At 44.2% G+C, this 13,421-nt stretch overlaps 1 protein-coding gene across 3 annotated transcripts in view; it reads left to right on the top strand.

The window, feature by feature from the left end:
- The window catches only part of GIGYF1 (GRB10 interacting GYF protein 1), a 1,351,771-nt gene that overhangs the window by 319,652 nt on the left and 1,018,698 nt on the right, over positions 1 to 13,421 (top strand). For all 3 annotated transcript variants that reach the window (XM_085637593.1, XM_085637592.1, XM_085637591.1), the window contains exons 5-6: positions 10,427 to 10,556; positions 10,898 to 10,993. In XM_085637593.1, the coding sequence (XP_085493719.1) occupies positions 10,427 to 10,556; positions 10,898 to 10,993 (226 nt within the window). The remainder of the gene's footprint in view (positions 1 to 10,426; positions 10,557 to 10,897; positions 10,994 to 13,421) is intronic.

Genomic DNA, 13,421 nt, shown 5'->3' with positions numbered 1-13,421 from the left:
CCACCACACGAGGACGATGATTATGATTTAGGGGGTGGGGGGAGGCAACAATGACCCTTTCACTGATCCTGATGACGATACAGATGTACCACAGGACGATTGGGACGATTATCATAACCCAATAGGTTCCCCAGACCTTCCTGATCCCCAGCCGTATCCAACAAAACCATCTCCCCCCAGATGACAATAATGGTTTTGGACCACTCGTAAATAGAGCTGCTGTCTACCATGCTGTCCACATGCATTCAGACCCTGTAGACGAGGACTTCCTTCTAGACACCTTTGAACAGTCCCAGAAGACTGTCCAAACCCTGCCTATGCTAAAAGGGGTCATTAAACGTGCCCCAGACATATTCAAAGACCCAGTGAGGGCTAGAATTCTCAATCCCAGGATTGACAACGTATAAACCCGCCCCTGACGATCCCACCTACATCAAGGGGCAACTACCCTTAGACTCACTAGTGGTATCGAACGCTAGGAAGCGCGCCAACTCTCAAACCCCTGATGACGCGCCAGAAATGCAGTCGCTTCAGCCCTCAATTTAAGGTAAAAAGACTTTCATGATGCCTGTTATTATAATCACCACTGCGTTTAGCAATGATTCTTTTCAGCATATTCACGGACTTTTAATCTTCCACGTACACTTTCTCAAACACAATTACTCTTATTCGGCACGATGTATTCTATCACTTTTAAGATCACCACATGTTGTTTTGCGGGCACTTTTGCAAATATAGTTTCATTTTTTATTCGTGACAGTGTATTGCATTTACCTTTAACATCCTTTTGTAAATCACCCCGTGTCGTTTTGGGCTTTTTGCGTAAATCACTGGCACACACTATTTCTTGACTTTCATCCATCCTAAGGGATTTGCTTAACTAATGCATTTTTTCTTACCGATGAACTCTTGGAATGTTTGTATTATTTCAGAAACACACTTCTATCTTTAGAGCACGGACAGTTTAATTTCATGAAGCACTTTGGTTTCTACTGGATGATTATTTGTAGGACCTGTGCATTTATCTTCTCACCTTTTAGAACATACTTTCGTCTATCTCTATTTTCTTTAGAAATTCACTCCCGGACAAAGGGCAAGACAATTGCCCGAAATGCATTGGGGTTTTCATTCGAATTATGCATTTAAGAACTATGAATAACCCTTTAACGGATTCACTTTAAAGGAACCTCCATATCTCATGAATACAATGAGGATATGATATTACATAAAGAACTATTCAAATAAATCTTTTTTGAATTCACCAAAACTTTATTGGTTATTTTTACAAACTTTTGAACATTTATACCATTGGCAGTGCGCATGGAGGGACATCTCCCGAGCAGGGATATGCTACCTTATGGATTTCATGACGCCTTGGTTTAGAGGACGCTACCTCCCCACCGAAGTTATTAATTGAGAACTTCAGATTGAACTGTGTAAATTGGTGTGCATGATTTGCCAACACTGTGACACAAAGATGTAATCTAGCATATTCATCCATACGATTTCATCTAGCAGCGCTTGCTGTTTATTTACAAAACAATCATTTGTCATTATTTAGAGTACCTGCAATTAAAGCCTTTATGGAGGGACTTAAAAGAATAATTCCTCCCAGACTGCCACCCTCTCTGGTGTGGAATTTAAACATTGTTCTTACCAGGCTCATGGGTTCCCCATTTGAACCTCTACATAAATGTGAACTTCAGTTCTTCACATGGAAAGTTGCTTTCCTTGTCGCAGTTGCCACTCGCAGAAGGGTAAGCGAGATCCAGGCTTTAACCATACAAGAACCATTCTTACAAATACATCATAACAAAGTGGTTCTCAGAACAAATCCAAAATTCCTTCCCAAAGTCATCTCTGCTTTTCATCTTAACCAATCAGTTGAGTTACCAGTGGTTTTCCAAAACCCAGACTCTGTGGCAGAGAGAGCTCTTCATACACTAGATGTCAAAAGAGCACTACTTTTACATTGACAGGACTAAACCCTTTCGCAAAACAAAATTGTTTGTAGCCTTCTCCCCACCTCATAAAGGTAACCCCCATCTCTAAAGCTGGGTTTGCGAGGTGGATAGTAAAATACATTCAAATATGCTACCAAAAGGCTAAATGCACATTGACAATTCCCCCTAGAGCGCATTCAACATGCAAACTAGGGGCTTCCATGGCATTCTTAGGGAACATTCCCTTAGATGACATATGCAAAGCAGCAACATGGTCTACACCACACACCTTCACCAAACACTATTGTGTTGACGTGCAGGCAAAGCAACAAGCTTCTGTAGGCCAGGCTGTTCTTAAAACATAGTTTCAAACCACTGCAACAGATACAGGTGACCACCGCTAAGGGAGACACTGCTGTACAGTCTATGCACAGTGTACAATCTGCAGCTCGTATGCCTCGAACGGAAAATGCTACTTACCAGTATGCATCTGTTAGCATGTAGAGCTGCAGAGTGGTACACGCCCACCTGCCTCCCTGGAACCTGTATCTGTTCCAGTATTCTCTTAATTAGATATATTCACATGGACATCTCTTACTTCTTACTGACGCCATCATTTCCCATCATGGCGAAAAACAATCTGAGGATGGAGTTGATGCCCATGCGCACTATCGTCCAAGGTAGGAGTCACCTACCTTGTGACTACAATAGACTCTTCCAAGACAAAGTGCAAGCATCCGAGCCCAACACCAGATGGCGATCTATGCAGTGTACAACTCTGCAGTTCTACATGCGAATAACAGATGCATACTGGTAAGTAGCATTTTCCTTACCTACACCCCCTAGACCTCACTCCACACGCAAATTGGGGGCTACTATGGCTTTTTTAGGCAACTTTCCCATTGCAGATATCTGTAAAGCTGCAACATGGTCTACTCCTTTTTTAAAAAAAATCTTTTTTTTTATTTCAGCTTGGAAACAAAAACATAACACATAGCTTTTTTTTGCTTGACATTAACTTTGACATCTGTTACATCTATTGCAGCCATCATTTCCTATGTCATCTAGACATACCTAACCCCACACTGAAAATAAAACGAACCCATGGATCTCACTACCCCACGAAAAAACCATACAATTACTACAAATACAAATAATAACAATAGTAGACATAAGAAATGGCTTACCGCAGCCCAATTGTTATATCATTTAGCTTTCCAACCATTGTGTAAATGGGGCCCATATTTGTGTGCCCCTTTCCCGTCTTCTCCTGCCCCCCCCCTCATAAACACAGCTAACTCCAAATTGTGGAGGGCTAAGATCCTTGCTCTCCAGTTCACGAAGGTTGGGGCGGCAGAGCTTATCTATTCCGATGTGATACATAATCTTATTTGCGACATTGCAATGAATATTAAAGCAATAATATGACTCGCTCTATCCATTGATTTATCGGTCTCACACCCCAATATCACTAATTCTGCTGACAACCAAGGGAATTTTAAGGCTTATATTAATGAAGGTTTGTACATCTTGGAGAAACTGGGCCAGTTTGGGGCAAGTGAAGAACATGTGGACATCATTAGCTGCTATTATGCCACATCTAGGGCAGATGTGGCCTCCCCTGCCTCCCTATTTACATATTTTGGCTAGGGTATAATAAAGATCGTACAGGGCCATATAACTTTGTGAGCGTAGGCTCCCCAAAATTAAAACCTTGCTAGAAAGTTCTAAAGCTTGGACAATATCAATATCTGGCTTACAGAGCTTGGCTTCCCATTTAGTTTTATATATCAATATATCGTCAGGTAGAGCTGACAGCAAATTTCTATAAATTGGCCCAATTCGTGAATTTTTCAAAATTAAATCCATAAGTGTAATCCTACAAAATAAAGTTGGGGTGTTGTGCAGAAGTTTACCAAGATAGCTTCGAACCTGTAGATATTTAAAGAATTCGTGAGTATCTAATGTAAACTTGTCTTTTAAAAAAGAAAAGGTAGCCATACTCCCTTCATAAGCCAGATCCCCTACTGTCTTGATACCTTGTGCCCGCCACCGTATTGTAACATTGTCTTGGAAAATACAAGGAAGCAATCTGGCTGCTGACAAGGGGGTATAGAAGTTAATACTAGAAATTAACCATCTGCGCCGAACCTTCCTCCATACTGAGTACACAGAGATAATAACTTTGAATTTGTTTTTTTTTGTAGTAACCTATCTCAAAGATAGATGGTGCACGGCATGGTGGGAGATTTGCTCTGTCCCCAAACAGCGGAACAGCAAAGTGTTGAATCAGCCTTGTCTAACTATATAGCAGCAGGTTGGGAACCAACCACCCGCCCCTTTCCAATGGTAACTGCATCCATTTTGCTGCCCTGCGCGGCTGACGATAACCCCGTAAAAACCTACTGCAGCATCTCTCTGCGCGGACAAGGCTTGACTGGGCAAATTCCAATGGGATAGTCCTAAATACATATAGAAATTTTTGGAGTATCAGCATCTTTAAGACATTACGTCTTCCAAACAAAGATAAATGTAAGTTATCTAATCTGCGTAATGTAAAACTGGCTTTATCTATAATGGGCAAAATGTTCATATCGGGCAATCTATCAATCGCAGCTGTTATTTCTATCCCCAAGTACCGTGCACTCTGAACCACCGGCGCATTAGAAGGGCCCATCGCAGCCGTTTGGACCACCTGGGTTTTCTGAGCATTAAGTTTATAGCCCGAGTGCTGGCCATAGTGTTTAGCTACCTCTTTAATTGCTAAAAATGAAGCGGAGACATCTCTATTCAACACTATAAGATCATCCGCATATGCTAGGTCTTTAAATTCGAATGTATTAATCCTAACGGGGACTACATTCGGGCAAAGTTCAAGTTTACTCAAAAATGGATCTATATACAGGGCAAAAAGCAGGGGCGAGCAAGGGCACCCTTGTCTAGTACCCCTGCTGATTGCAAAAGAACTTGAAACCTTTCCAGATATAGATAGGGTTGCCCGAGGTGTTATATATAGTGACTGTAAAGCAGGAATAAAGTTAGCACAAACCCCCTTCCAATGCAGAATCCACCAGAGAAACCGTCAGGCAACCCTGTCAAACGCCTTTTCGGCGTCCAGCAGGATTGCACCGAGGGGGGGATCCCGTGGCCTGGGCCCAGTCTAATATTGCTATAACACGACGGACATGGTCCGCCGTGTCCCTACCTGGGATGAATCCATGTTGACGAATGGGAACTAATGGTGATATCACTAACGCTAACCTTGTTGCCAAGATTTTTGCAAATATTTTATTGTCAGTGTTAATTAGTGATATTGGACGAAATGATGCAGGATCAAGCTCTGGCTTATCCTTCTTAAAAAGAATGATGGTTGTATACCGCCAGGAATCTGGAATCTGACCTAGTTGTGCCTCTCTAAGTATCTTCAAAAAACTCGGACCGGAATACTTTTTAAAATTCCAAAGGAATTCCGTCTGGGCCTGCAGCCTTACCATTAGCCAATGAATTCAGTGCAGTTTCCACCTCATCCCATTCTATGGGTGCCGCCAAAATCATATTCTGTTGGTCTGTTACTCAGAGTGTTAAGTTCTGTTAAAAAGGTACTGATATCATAGTCTGCATTTGGGTCCTCAATTTCTTCCGTATAAAGGGATGTGTAGAACTCAGAAAAAACAGATAGGACAGATTCTGGAGTATCTTGAATATTACCATGAGTGTCCTGAATCTTGGTAATGCGGTTAGCCATAGCCCGTTGCTGGAGTCATTTAGCCAGCACCTTGCCCGATTGTTCACCAAACTCGACCATCGTCGAGCGGTACTGAAGATATTTAGCTGCAAGGTCCTGTCCAAAGAACTCGAGCAAAGAAGCTCTGATGTTGGCTACCTGGGTTTGACTATAAGATAAGTCCTGACCTTCCCTGATTGCGTCAGTAAGATGTATTCCTGCAGAGCGTAAGGCTTCAATCCTGGTCCTAATCTGTTCTTGAATTTGCTTGCGATGAAAAAATGAAAAACTTAGTTTCACCCCGAATTGTTGCTTTCAATGTATCCCAAACAATTTTACTAGAGGCTGATTCTCTGTTAATGTTTAAAAATTCAGACACTCACGGCCTCCTATGATCTAAATACATCTGGTCTGTTATAGGCTTTCTCTCAAAAGTCCATGATTGAATAGGTTTAACAATACCATTCAGAGTAAGAGTGGTAACCACCGGATTGTGATCTGAAATAATGCGGGGAAAAATTGAAATTGAGGTAAAGTCTGCAAGCTGATCAGACAGAAAAATATAGTCCAACCGCACCATTTTTCTATGCGGAGCAGAAAAGAATGTATAGCCATCTAAATATTTGAAATGGTGGTGCCAAAGGTCGGTCATTGAATGTTCCTGGACTAATGCTTGCAGTGCCCTAAATACTCTCGGTTTCTTGCCCAAGTACCTTCCTTGTCCATTCATGAGATTAAAGTCAGCCGCAAGGTTTATATTTAAATCACCGCAGAGACAGATAGGTTGAGGCCACTGCGCTAACTCAACATTTAAATAATGTAGAACTTCAGGGTCGTTGAGATTAGAGCTATATACTGAACAAATGGTAATTAATGTGCCACTAATCAAAAGCTTGGCAATGACCCATCGCCCCCCATTGTCTTGTGTGGTTCTAACACAGGCCCCTACCCCTCGCCTTAATAAAATTGCCACCCCTCTTATCGCGGATTGTCGAGAGCACCCAATCAGGTCAAAACCAGGGATTTTTAAACAATCTTGATTGTTCCAGGGCATGTGGGTTTCCTGTAAGCATATAACCTCTAAATGTAAATTACGGACAATGGTTGAGAATAATGCTCTTTTCTTGCCATTATTAAGGCCACAGACATTCCATGATGCTATACGTATCTTAGCCGACGCCATTACGACATGTGACTATATGAACCAGAATCGTGACTGTCATAGTGAAAACATTAACATAATAAAAAACCAAAACATTTTTCCAAGCTTTTTTTTAAACTGTGCCCCTCCCCCTTGCCCCCCCCCACCGCCCCCAACCCTTCACCCTACACCCCCTGCTCCCCTGACAACCACCCCCCCCCCCCCCCCCACAACCACCTCAAACCCCCATCCTAGGCAATAGGACCGAGGTCCGTGTGATGGAGAAGCCGGTATGAGCCCAGACGCCCCCCCCTTCCCGACGCTGCCGCCATCTAAACATTGTAATGGAGGCGTTGCCTTGGAGGTGACAAACAAGAGCAAAACATTGCATAAATTTACTAAGAATATTACACCCCACAAAAATGCATTGCCTCCACTCAGAAGCGTCGTACACCTACAGGTAGGTCACAGCTAAGAAACTTAAGGTCTGATTATATTTGCTTTCTAAATTGAGTCCAAAAAAGATCTGGCCAAGATTTCAGATTCAAAATATTTTGTCTGAGCTTGATAGATAACTTTGAGTTTAGCAGGAGAAAGCAAAAAGACCTGTACTCCTTTCATCTGAAAGGGGGCGATAAGCTGACGGAGCTGCCACCTCCGTTCAACTGTGGCTGGACAAAAGTCAGGCCTTACAAAGAACTGACAACCCTTCGCTGACCTTTGTCTATCAGGCCTAGCTAGGTCGTAAATCTTCTCTCTAGCTAAGAAATTATGCAAGCATATTAAAATAGCACGAGGTCTGTCTGCTGTTTGGCCTGAGCGCTTCTTCTGCTTGAAAGGGAAGCGATGAGCACGCTGAATTTCTAACTGCCAATCCCATTCCTTGACCTCTGGGAACGCCTCAGTGAATAGGTCAATCACGAATTGTCGAGTGTCCAAGCCTTCTTTACCCTCAGGGACCCCCAAAATTCTTAGGTTGTTTCTTCGGGCGTGATTTTCTATGTCGACCAATTTCCATTGGATATCGCCCCGTTGGGATTGAATTGCATCTATGGTGGATTTTTGAGCCACTAAGTCATCTTCCATTGACGAAATCCGGGTTTTGGCCTCGGTGACCCTAGATGCAATATCCGCACATGATTTAATCACTCTTCGTAGCAAATTTTGGATCCTGCGGCATGCCCCTTGCGCCCGTGCACTCTCTTGTCTGGTCTCCTCCCGGTGTGCCATAATTGTTTGGTAGATTGTTGCCAAAGTCATCTCACCAGGAGGAAGATATGAGTTAGAGACTGAATCATGAGTAGTGGGATATTGAACATTAGCTTGCTCAGCAGACTGTCCTGAAAATGAATAATCCCATGCCAGAGAGCTGGTATTACTGCCTGAATTTTGCGGTGCCTTACGTTCTGTAGGATGATCCCTTATAGTGTCAGCCATATTCAGAACTTCATTAAGGCGCCAGTCCCCCGATACACTATCCTCATCGTCTGTCCAATCTTTGTCCAATCCCTCATCGGCAACTGAGGATCCTGTATGGTCGGATAGTGAATAGAAATTGTCGCTGTCAGCATCAGCTTCTATATTTGAGAGGGTAGGAGGTATAGAGACCTGCGATGAATCTATAGAGAGAGGATGCGTCACCGCTGGCTCTATACTAGGAGGTAAGTCTGTAGAGACTACATTTCCCAGCATGCTGCTGGTCTGTGAATCCAGTCCAGGCACGATTTTGAGCATGTGAGAGTCTCCTTTACATTCTCTAAATCATTCCCTCCCTTTGGTTGCATCAATACACTTGTGGGATCCCCCTCATTACTACCCCCATTGGTATTCGCAGGTACAGCTATTACAAGAGTCACAGTGGGGGCAGATTGATCCTTACCAGTTTTGTTAACTGCAGCGACGGCTGAGGAAGAACTCCCCACTGCAGGGCTCTGTGGAGTTTTATTAGAAGCGGCTTTACGAAATTTAAACATTGCAGGGACCGGAGGTAATCCTGATTTTGAAGACTTGACTGCCGCAGCGCACTCCAACTGACTGCCTTTTGAGATCACAGCCGACGGCGGGGAAGGTTGCTTTGCTACGGGGGCTGCAGATGAGGGTGGTGCGGTAGCTCTCTGCCGTTCTTGGAGGATTCTTGACTTGGCTTTTTGGAGGCATCCTAACGTTGCGCCAACCGAGGCCTCGGGCAAGCTGATAACGCTGAAAACACAGGAGCCTCTGAAGGCGCTGAGTGCCTCGATCCGACACTGATAGGCAGTCCCCCGGTAAGCCTCGGGCCGATAATATCCGATGCAATAAGTTGATGTAGTTGTATTGAAGCCACCGAATCATGTCAATCTCCCGCTGCTGTGCAGAGATTTGTGACCCACGCTGTATTGATAGTGAATTTTAGCGGGTCATTCTAGCGGGTCGTCTAGGAGAGGGTGCTGATACCGGCTTACTCGGCCAGGGTGGTGGCCGCCATCTTGCCCCTTAACATGGTCTACTCCACACACATTTACTAAACACTACTGTATAGATGTGTTAGCCAGAGAATAGGCTAATGTAGGCAAAGCAGTACTCAAAACATATCCGACAACTGCAACAGCTTAACCACTGCTTTGAGAGCAACAGCTGTATAGTCTGTACACAGCGTGTGATCTAAAGCTTGCATGACTTGAACGGAAAATGTTACTTACCAGTAGACATCTGTTCTTGGCATGTAGAGCTGGAGATTCACATGTGCCCACCCACCTCCTTGGGTACCCATACCTGTTGCAGTTACAATTTCTCAATTCAATAATTATTACATGCATACGCATGGTCATCTCCTTATAAACTACTAACTCCATTCTCACCCTGTGACGGCAAACAATCTTAACAAAGGAGTCGATGCCCATGCGCACTCATCACCGAAAAGGGGAGTCACCGGCCCCATGACAGGAAAGACTAATTTGCAGAAAAGCAAACTGCAAACATCTGGACCCAACACAACATGGCGTGCTTCAAAGGCTTGCTGCCTTTGTAAGTTTCCCCAGGCCACTTGCTGCTTTCAGCAACTGGTCCCCACTGGTTCTGACCCCTACTTTGGGCGTGAGAACCGGTGGGAAAAACAAGTGAGGAAGAGGTGTGCCCACTTCTGCCAACTCCACCCGGCAGGTGGCGGAGGCGAGGTGAAGCACTACTGTCCCCACCATCTTGCAGATTGGGGGGGGACTCAGCCAACCAGGAAAAGGCTTATGCCCCCTCCCACTGAACAGGGGGCATACGTTTGTTTCTTGCACCCATTTTATCTTTTTAAAATATACATTTAAATAGCAGTTGGAACAAGGATAAAAAGACCTTTTTTATTTTAAAAGTTCATGAAAGGCAAGGATTTGTGTTTTAAAGATTTTAGAAATGGTTTTGCACATTAATGTGCATATTTCAGTTAGTTGAAGATGTTGATTGAGAACCAAGATTGCACGTAAGTAACTTTTCACAGGAGAAGGTGCTCTTGTTTCTCTCCACCTCTCATCCTGCCATCTAAGAGCATGAATTTCATTAGATGCGAAATGTCTCCTTTCTTGAATTCTGTGATTTCCTTTGCATTTTGAAACCTGCTGTTTAAGTGACTGCTTTTTTTTTTTTTTTTCTCAGGCTCCGTGCACTGGCCAGTGGTGGTGGTGTTACATCACCCCCTCCTTCTCCTGCCATGCCAAAGTACAAGTTAGCAGAGTACCGTTATGGGAGAGAAGAAATGTTAGCACTTTATGTCAAAGACGATAAGGTAATCTTACACAGGCAACTCTTAACCGGTCTTCACTATGCCCACATCATCATTAAGTGTACTCTCCTAGCATGGTATTGTGCAAGTTGCTTATATTGCTTAGAAGTGTTCTTTTTCTTCTGCTCTGTTCCTTCTTACCTCTAGTTTCTATGACTGTATACCATTTAAGGTAAGCAGTTATTTGCTGGGACTTGATTCAGTTACAATTCTCCTATACTGGCCTGAGTTCTACTTGCTGCTTCTCAATCAACTTAGTTTTTTCTTTTTTGTTCAGGTTAGTCAATGTTGAGCATTGACCCTTCCTTTAAAAGCTGTTTAGCAAAGTTCCTTTTCCTTGGCAGGTTCCGGAGGAAATGGAAGATAAAGAGTTTGCTGTCATTCTTCAGGATGAGCCTCTTCAGCCTCTTGCTCTTGTCCCTTTAACAGAGGAAGAACAGGTAGGATCAAGGGGGGAGGGGATGGGTTGGGTCCATCAGAGTTTGTAAACTCTAATGGGTGGTAATGTACAAGTTTTCAGAGTAACATTATGGACTTCTGTACAGACAATGTTAGTATTTTGTCAGATAATGGACATTCATCACCAAATAAATCAGTATCTTGTCAAATGTTCTTGTATACACAAACCCAGCTCAGAAACCCGTATTAGCTGAACATAATGAAAGATGCTGATTGCGCATTGTAGTACATGAGTCCTGTTTTAAAGCCAATTCCATTCTATCGTGAACCAAAGTTAGATTGGTCCCATAAGCTCAGTGTGCTGCTTTAGTGGATCATTCAATGGCAACCCAGACATCCTTCTTGGGCATACAGAAGTACCAGGTGGGGCTGCAAAAAGAAATCCTGTGCTTTAACCCTGCCAGTATTTTGTTCTGTTTTTTAAAACTCCATTAATAGTCCCTAGATAACAATTGCTACTGTATCTAATCATGTTTTACTGTAGACTTCCATTCAACCGTCTCCTAAACACAGAAAAGGATTACCCCTTGCTCATGGTACTTTTTGACCTTTCAGCTGCTTTTGACTGTGTATCATACACCTTCATCCTCACACCATTACTTCTTGAAAGGGACTCTGACAATGTCCTTCACAGGTTCTCTCACTCACTGACTGTAACCAACTCCTACACATTGCCACAAGATGGAGAGATCAGCAGCTCCACAGTGCAAATTCAAATGCCCTGCTAAATCGGTAGGCCCACTGTAGGAAAGTACCCCTTTTTGCATGGTTGCCCCCCACTTTTTGCCTAATGTTGATGCTCTTTGAGTGTGCCCTGGGTTCCTGCCTACCAGGTCCCCAGGGCCTATGTTCTTTCCCTAAAACTGTACTGTTGAAAATCCAATTGGCAACTCTTTGGCCACATGTAAGTTCCTAGTAAAAGTTACAATATGTACCACGTTCACTGTGACCATAAATGGCCTGTAAGGACTGCAGCACTTATTGTGCCACCCTTAGAAGACCTGTACCTCTACACTCACTGCCATTTCAGGCTGAGTGTTTTGGTGCAGAGCAAAGTGAAAAGTGGACATGTCACTCCTCCCTGTGTGCCATGCCTACAATCCACTGCCACGGTATAGGTCAGCCACCCCTCTAGCTGGGTGCACTATATCAGCGGTGAGGGTACAGGTGCATGAACCATGTACCTCTACAGCGTCTGTCCATTCTTAGACCTTGTAAGTGCAGTAAAGCCATAAAGAGTATATGGTACTGGGAGTTGGTCATTACGCACTCTACAGCACCATAATGGCTTTACTGAAATCTGTGAATTTTCATATCAAACTTCTCAGCACATTAAACCCACACTGATACCAGTGTGGGATTTGATGAAAAATGCACTCAGAGGGCATCTTAGAGATGCCCCGTGAAAAACAACCTGACTCTAGTGTCCTGGCTGAGTGGCTGCTTGCCAGCTGCCACCACCAGACATGTTTCTGGACCCCTGGGTCGAGAACCTGCTGCTCTCGGGGTCCTGAAACAAAGCATATCCTGGGTTGACGTGCCAAGCCTCTTCCCCCAGGATGGGCTTGGTCTACGAAGTGGAAGCTTCAAACGCTTGGTGCCTTTGTAAGTTGACCCAGCGTTTTGCTGCACCCAGCAACTGGCCCCCGGTTCTGACTCCCAATTGGTGGTAAATCCAAGATAGGAGGAGAGGTATGCCCACCCCCTCAGGTGGAGGAGGTGAAGCACTACCCAGTCCCCGCCATCTTAAGGATGTGGGGACCCAGCCAACTAGAGTGAGGCTTATTCCCCCCACCCACTGGATGGTGGCATAATAGGGGGTGTAGCCAAAACAAGGAAGTGAGCCATTGATCCCAACTTTTACCTACCTGAAACTCCTCTAAAATTAGTATTTAGGGAAAACCCTGAACGTTGCCTCCTGATGCAAGAAGAAAGAATGACCGAAGAGCAGTGCTGAAGGAAGAAGAGCACACCATCTGATTTGGCCCCTAGCCCTACCAGCCGGTCTCGACCTGGGAACACTGTTGATCCGATCTGAAGACTGTCTAGACCAGTACAAACTGGAAGAGGACTAGGGGGCTTCTTGTTAGGACAAGTAGCATCTCCAGTTAAGTGACCCAGCTTCTTACAGTCAAAACACCAGGCCCTCTGGGGATCAAAGTTCCCTAAAACTGCATTGAAGCCTAAACCCAATTGGCATCTCTGGCCACAGGTCATCCCCTGGCGAAAGGTACCACAGATACCCAGGGCACTGTGACCAGAGAAGGCCTCTAAGGGCTGCAGCACTAATTGTGCCACCCTTAGAGGTCCTGAACCCTTATGAGTGAATGAGGTAGTTTTGTAAAGCGCACTTTACCCAAGGGTGTCTTAGCGCTATGCAGATCCGGACCGAGAGAAGGTACCGAAGGA

This window comes from Triturus cristatus, chromosome 12, assembly GCF_964204655.1.
Source record: "Triturus cristatus chromosome 12, aTriCri1.1, whole genome shotgun sequence".
NCBI lineage: Eukaryota > Metazoa > Chordata > Amphibia > Caudata > Salamandridae > Triturus > Triturus cristatus.
This window is presented reverse-complemented; position numbering and strand designations above follow the sequence as displayed.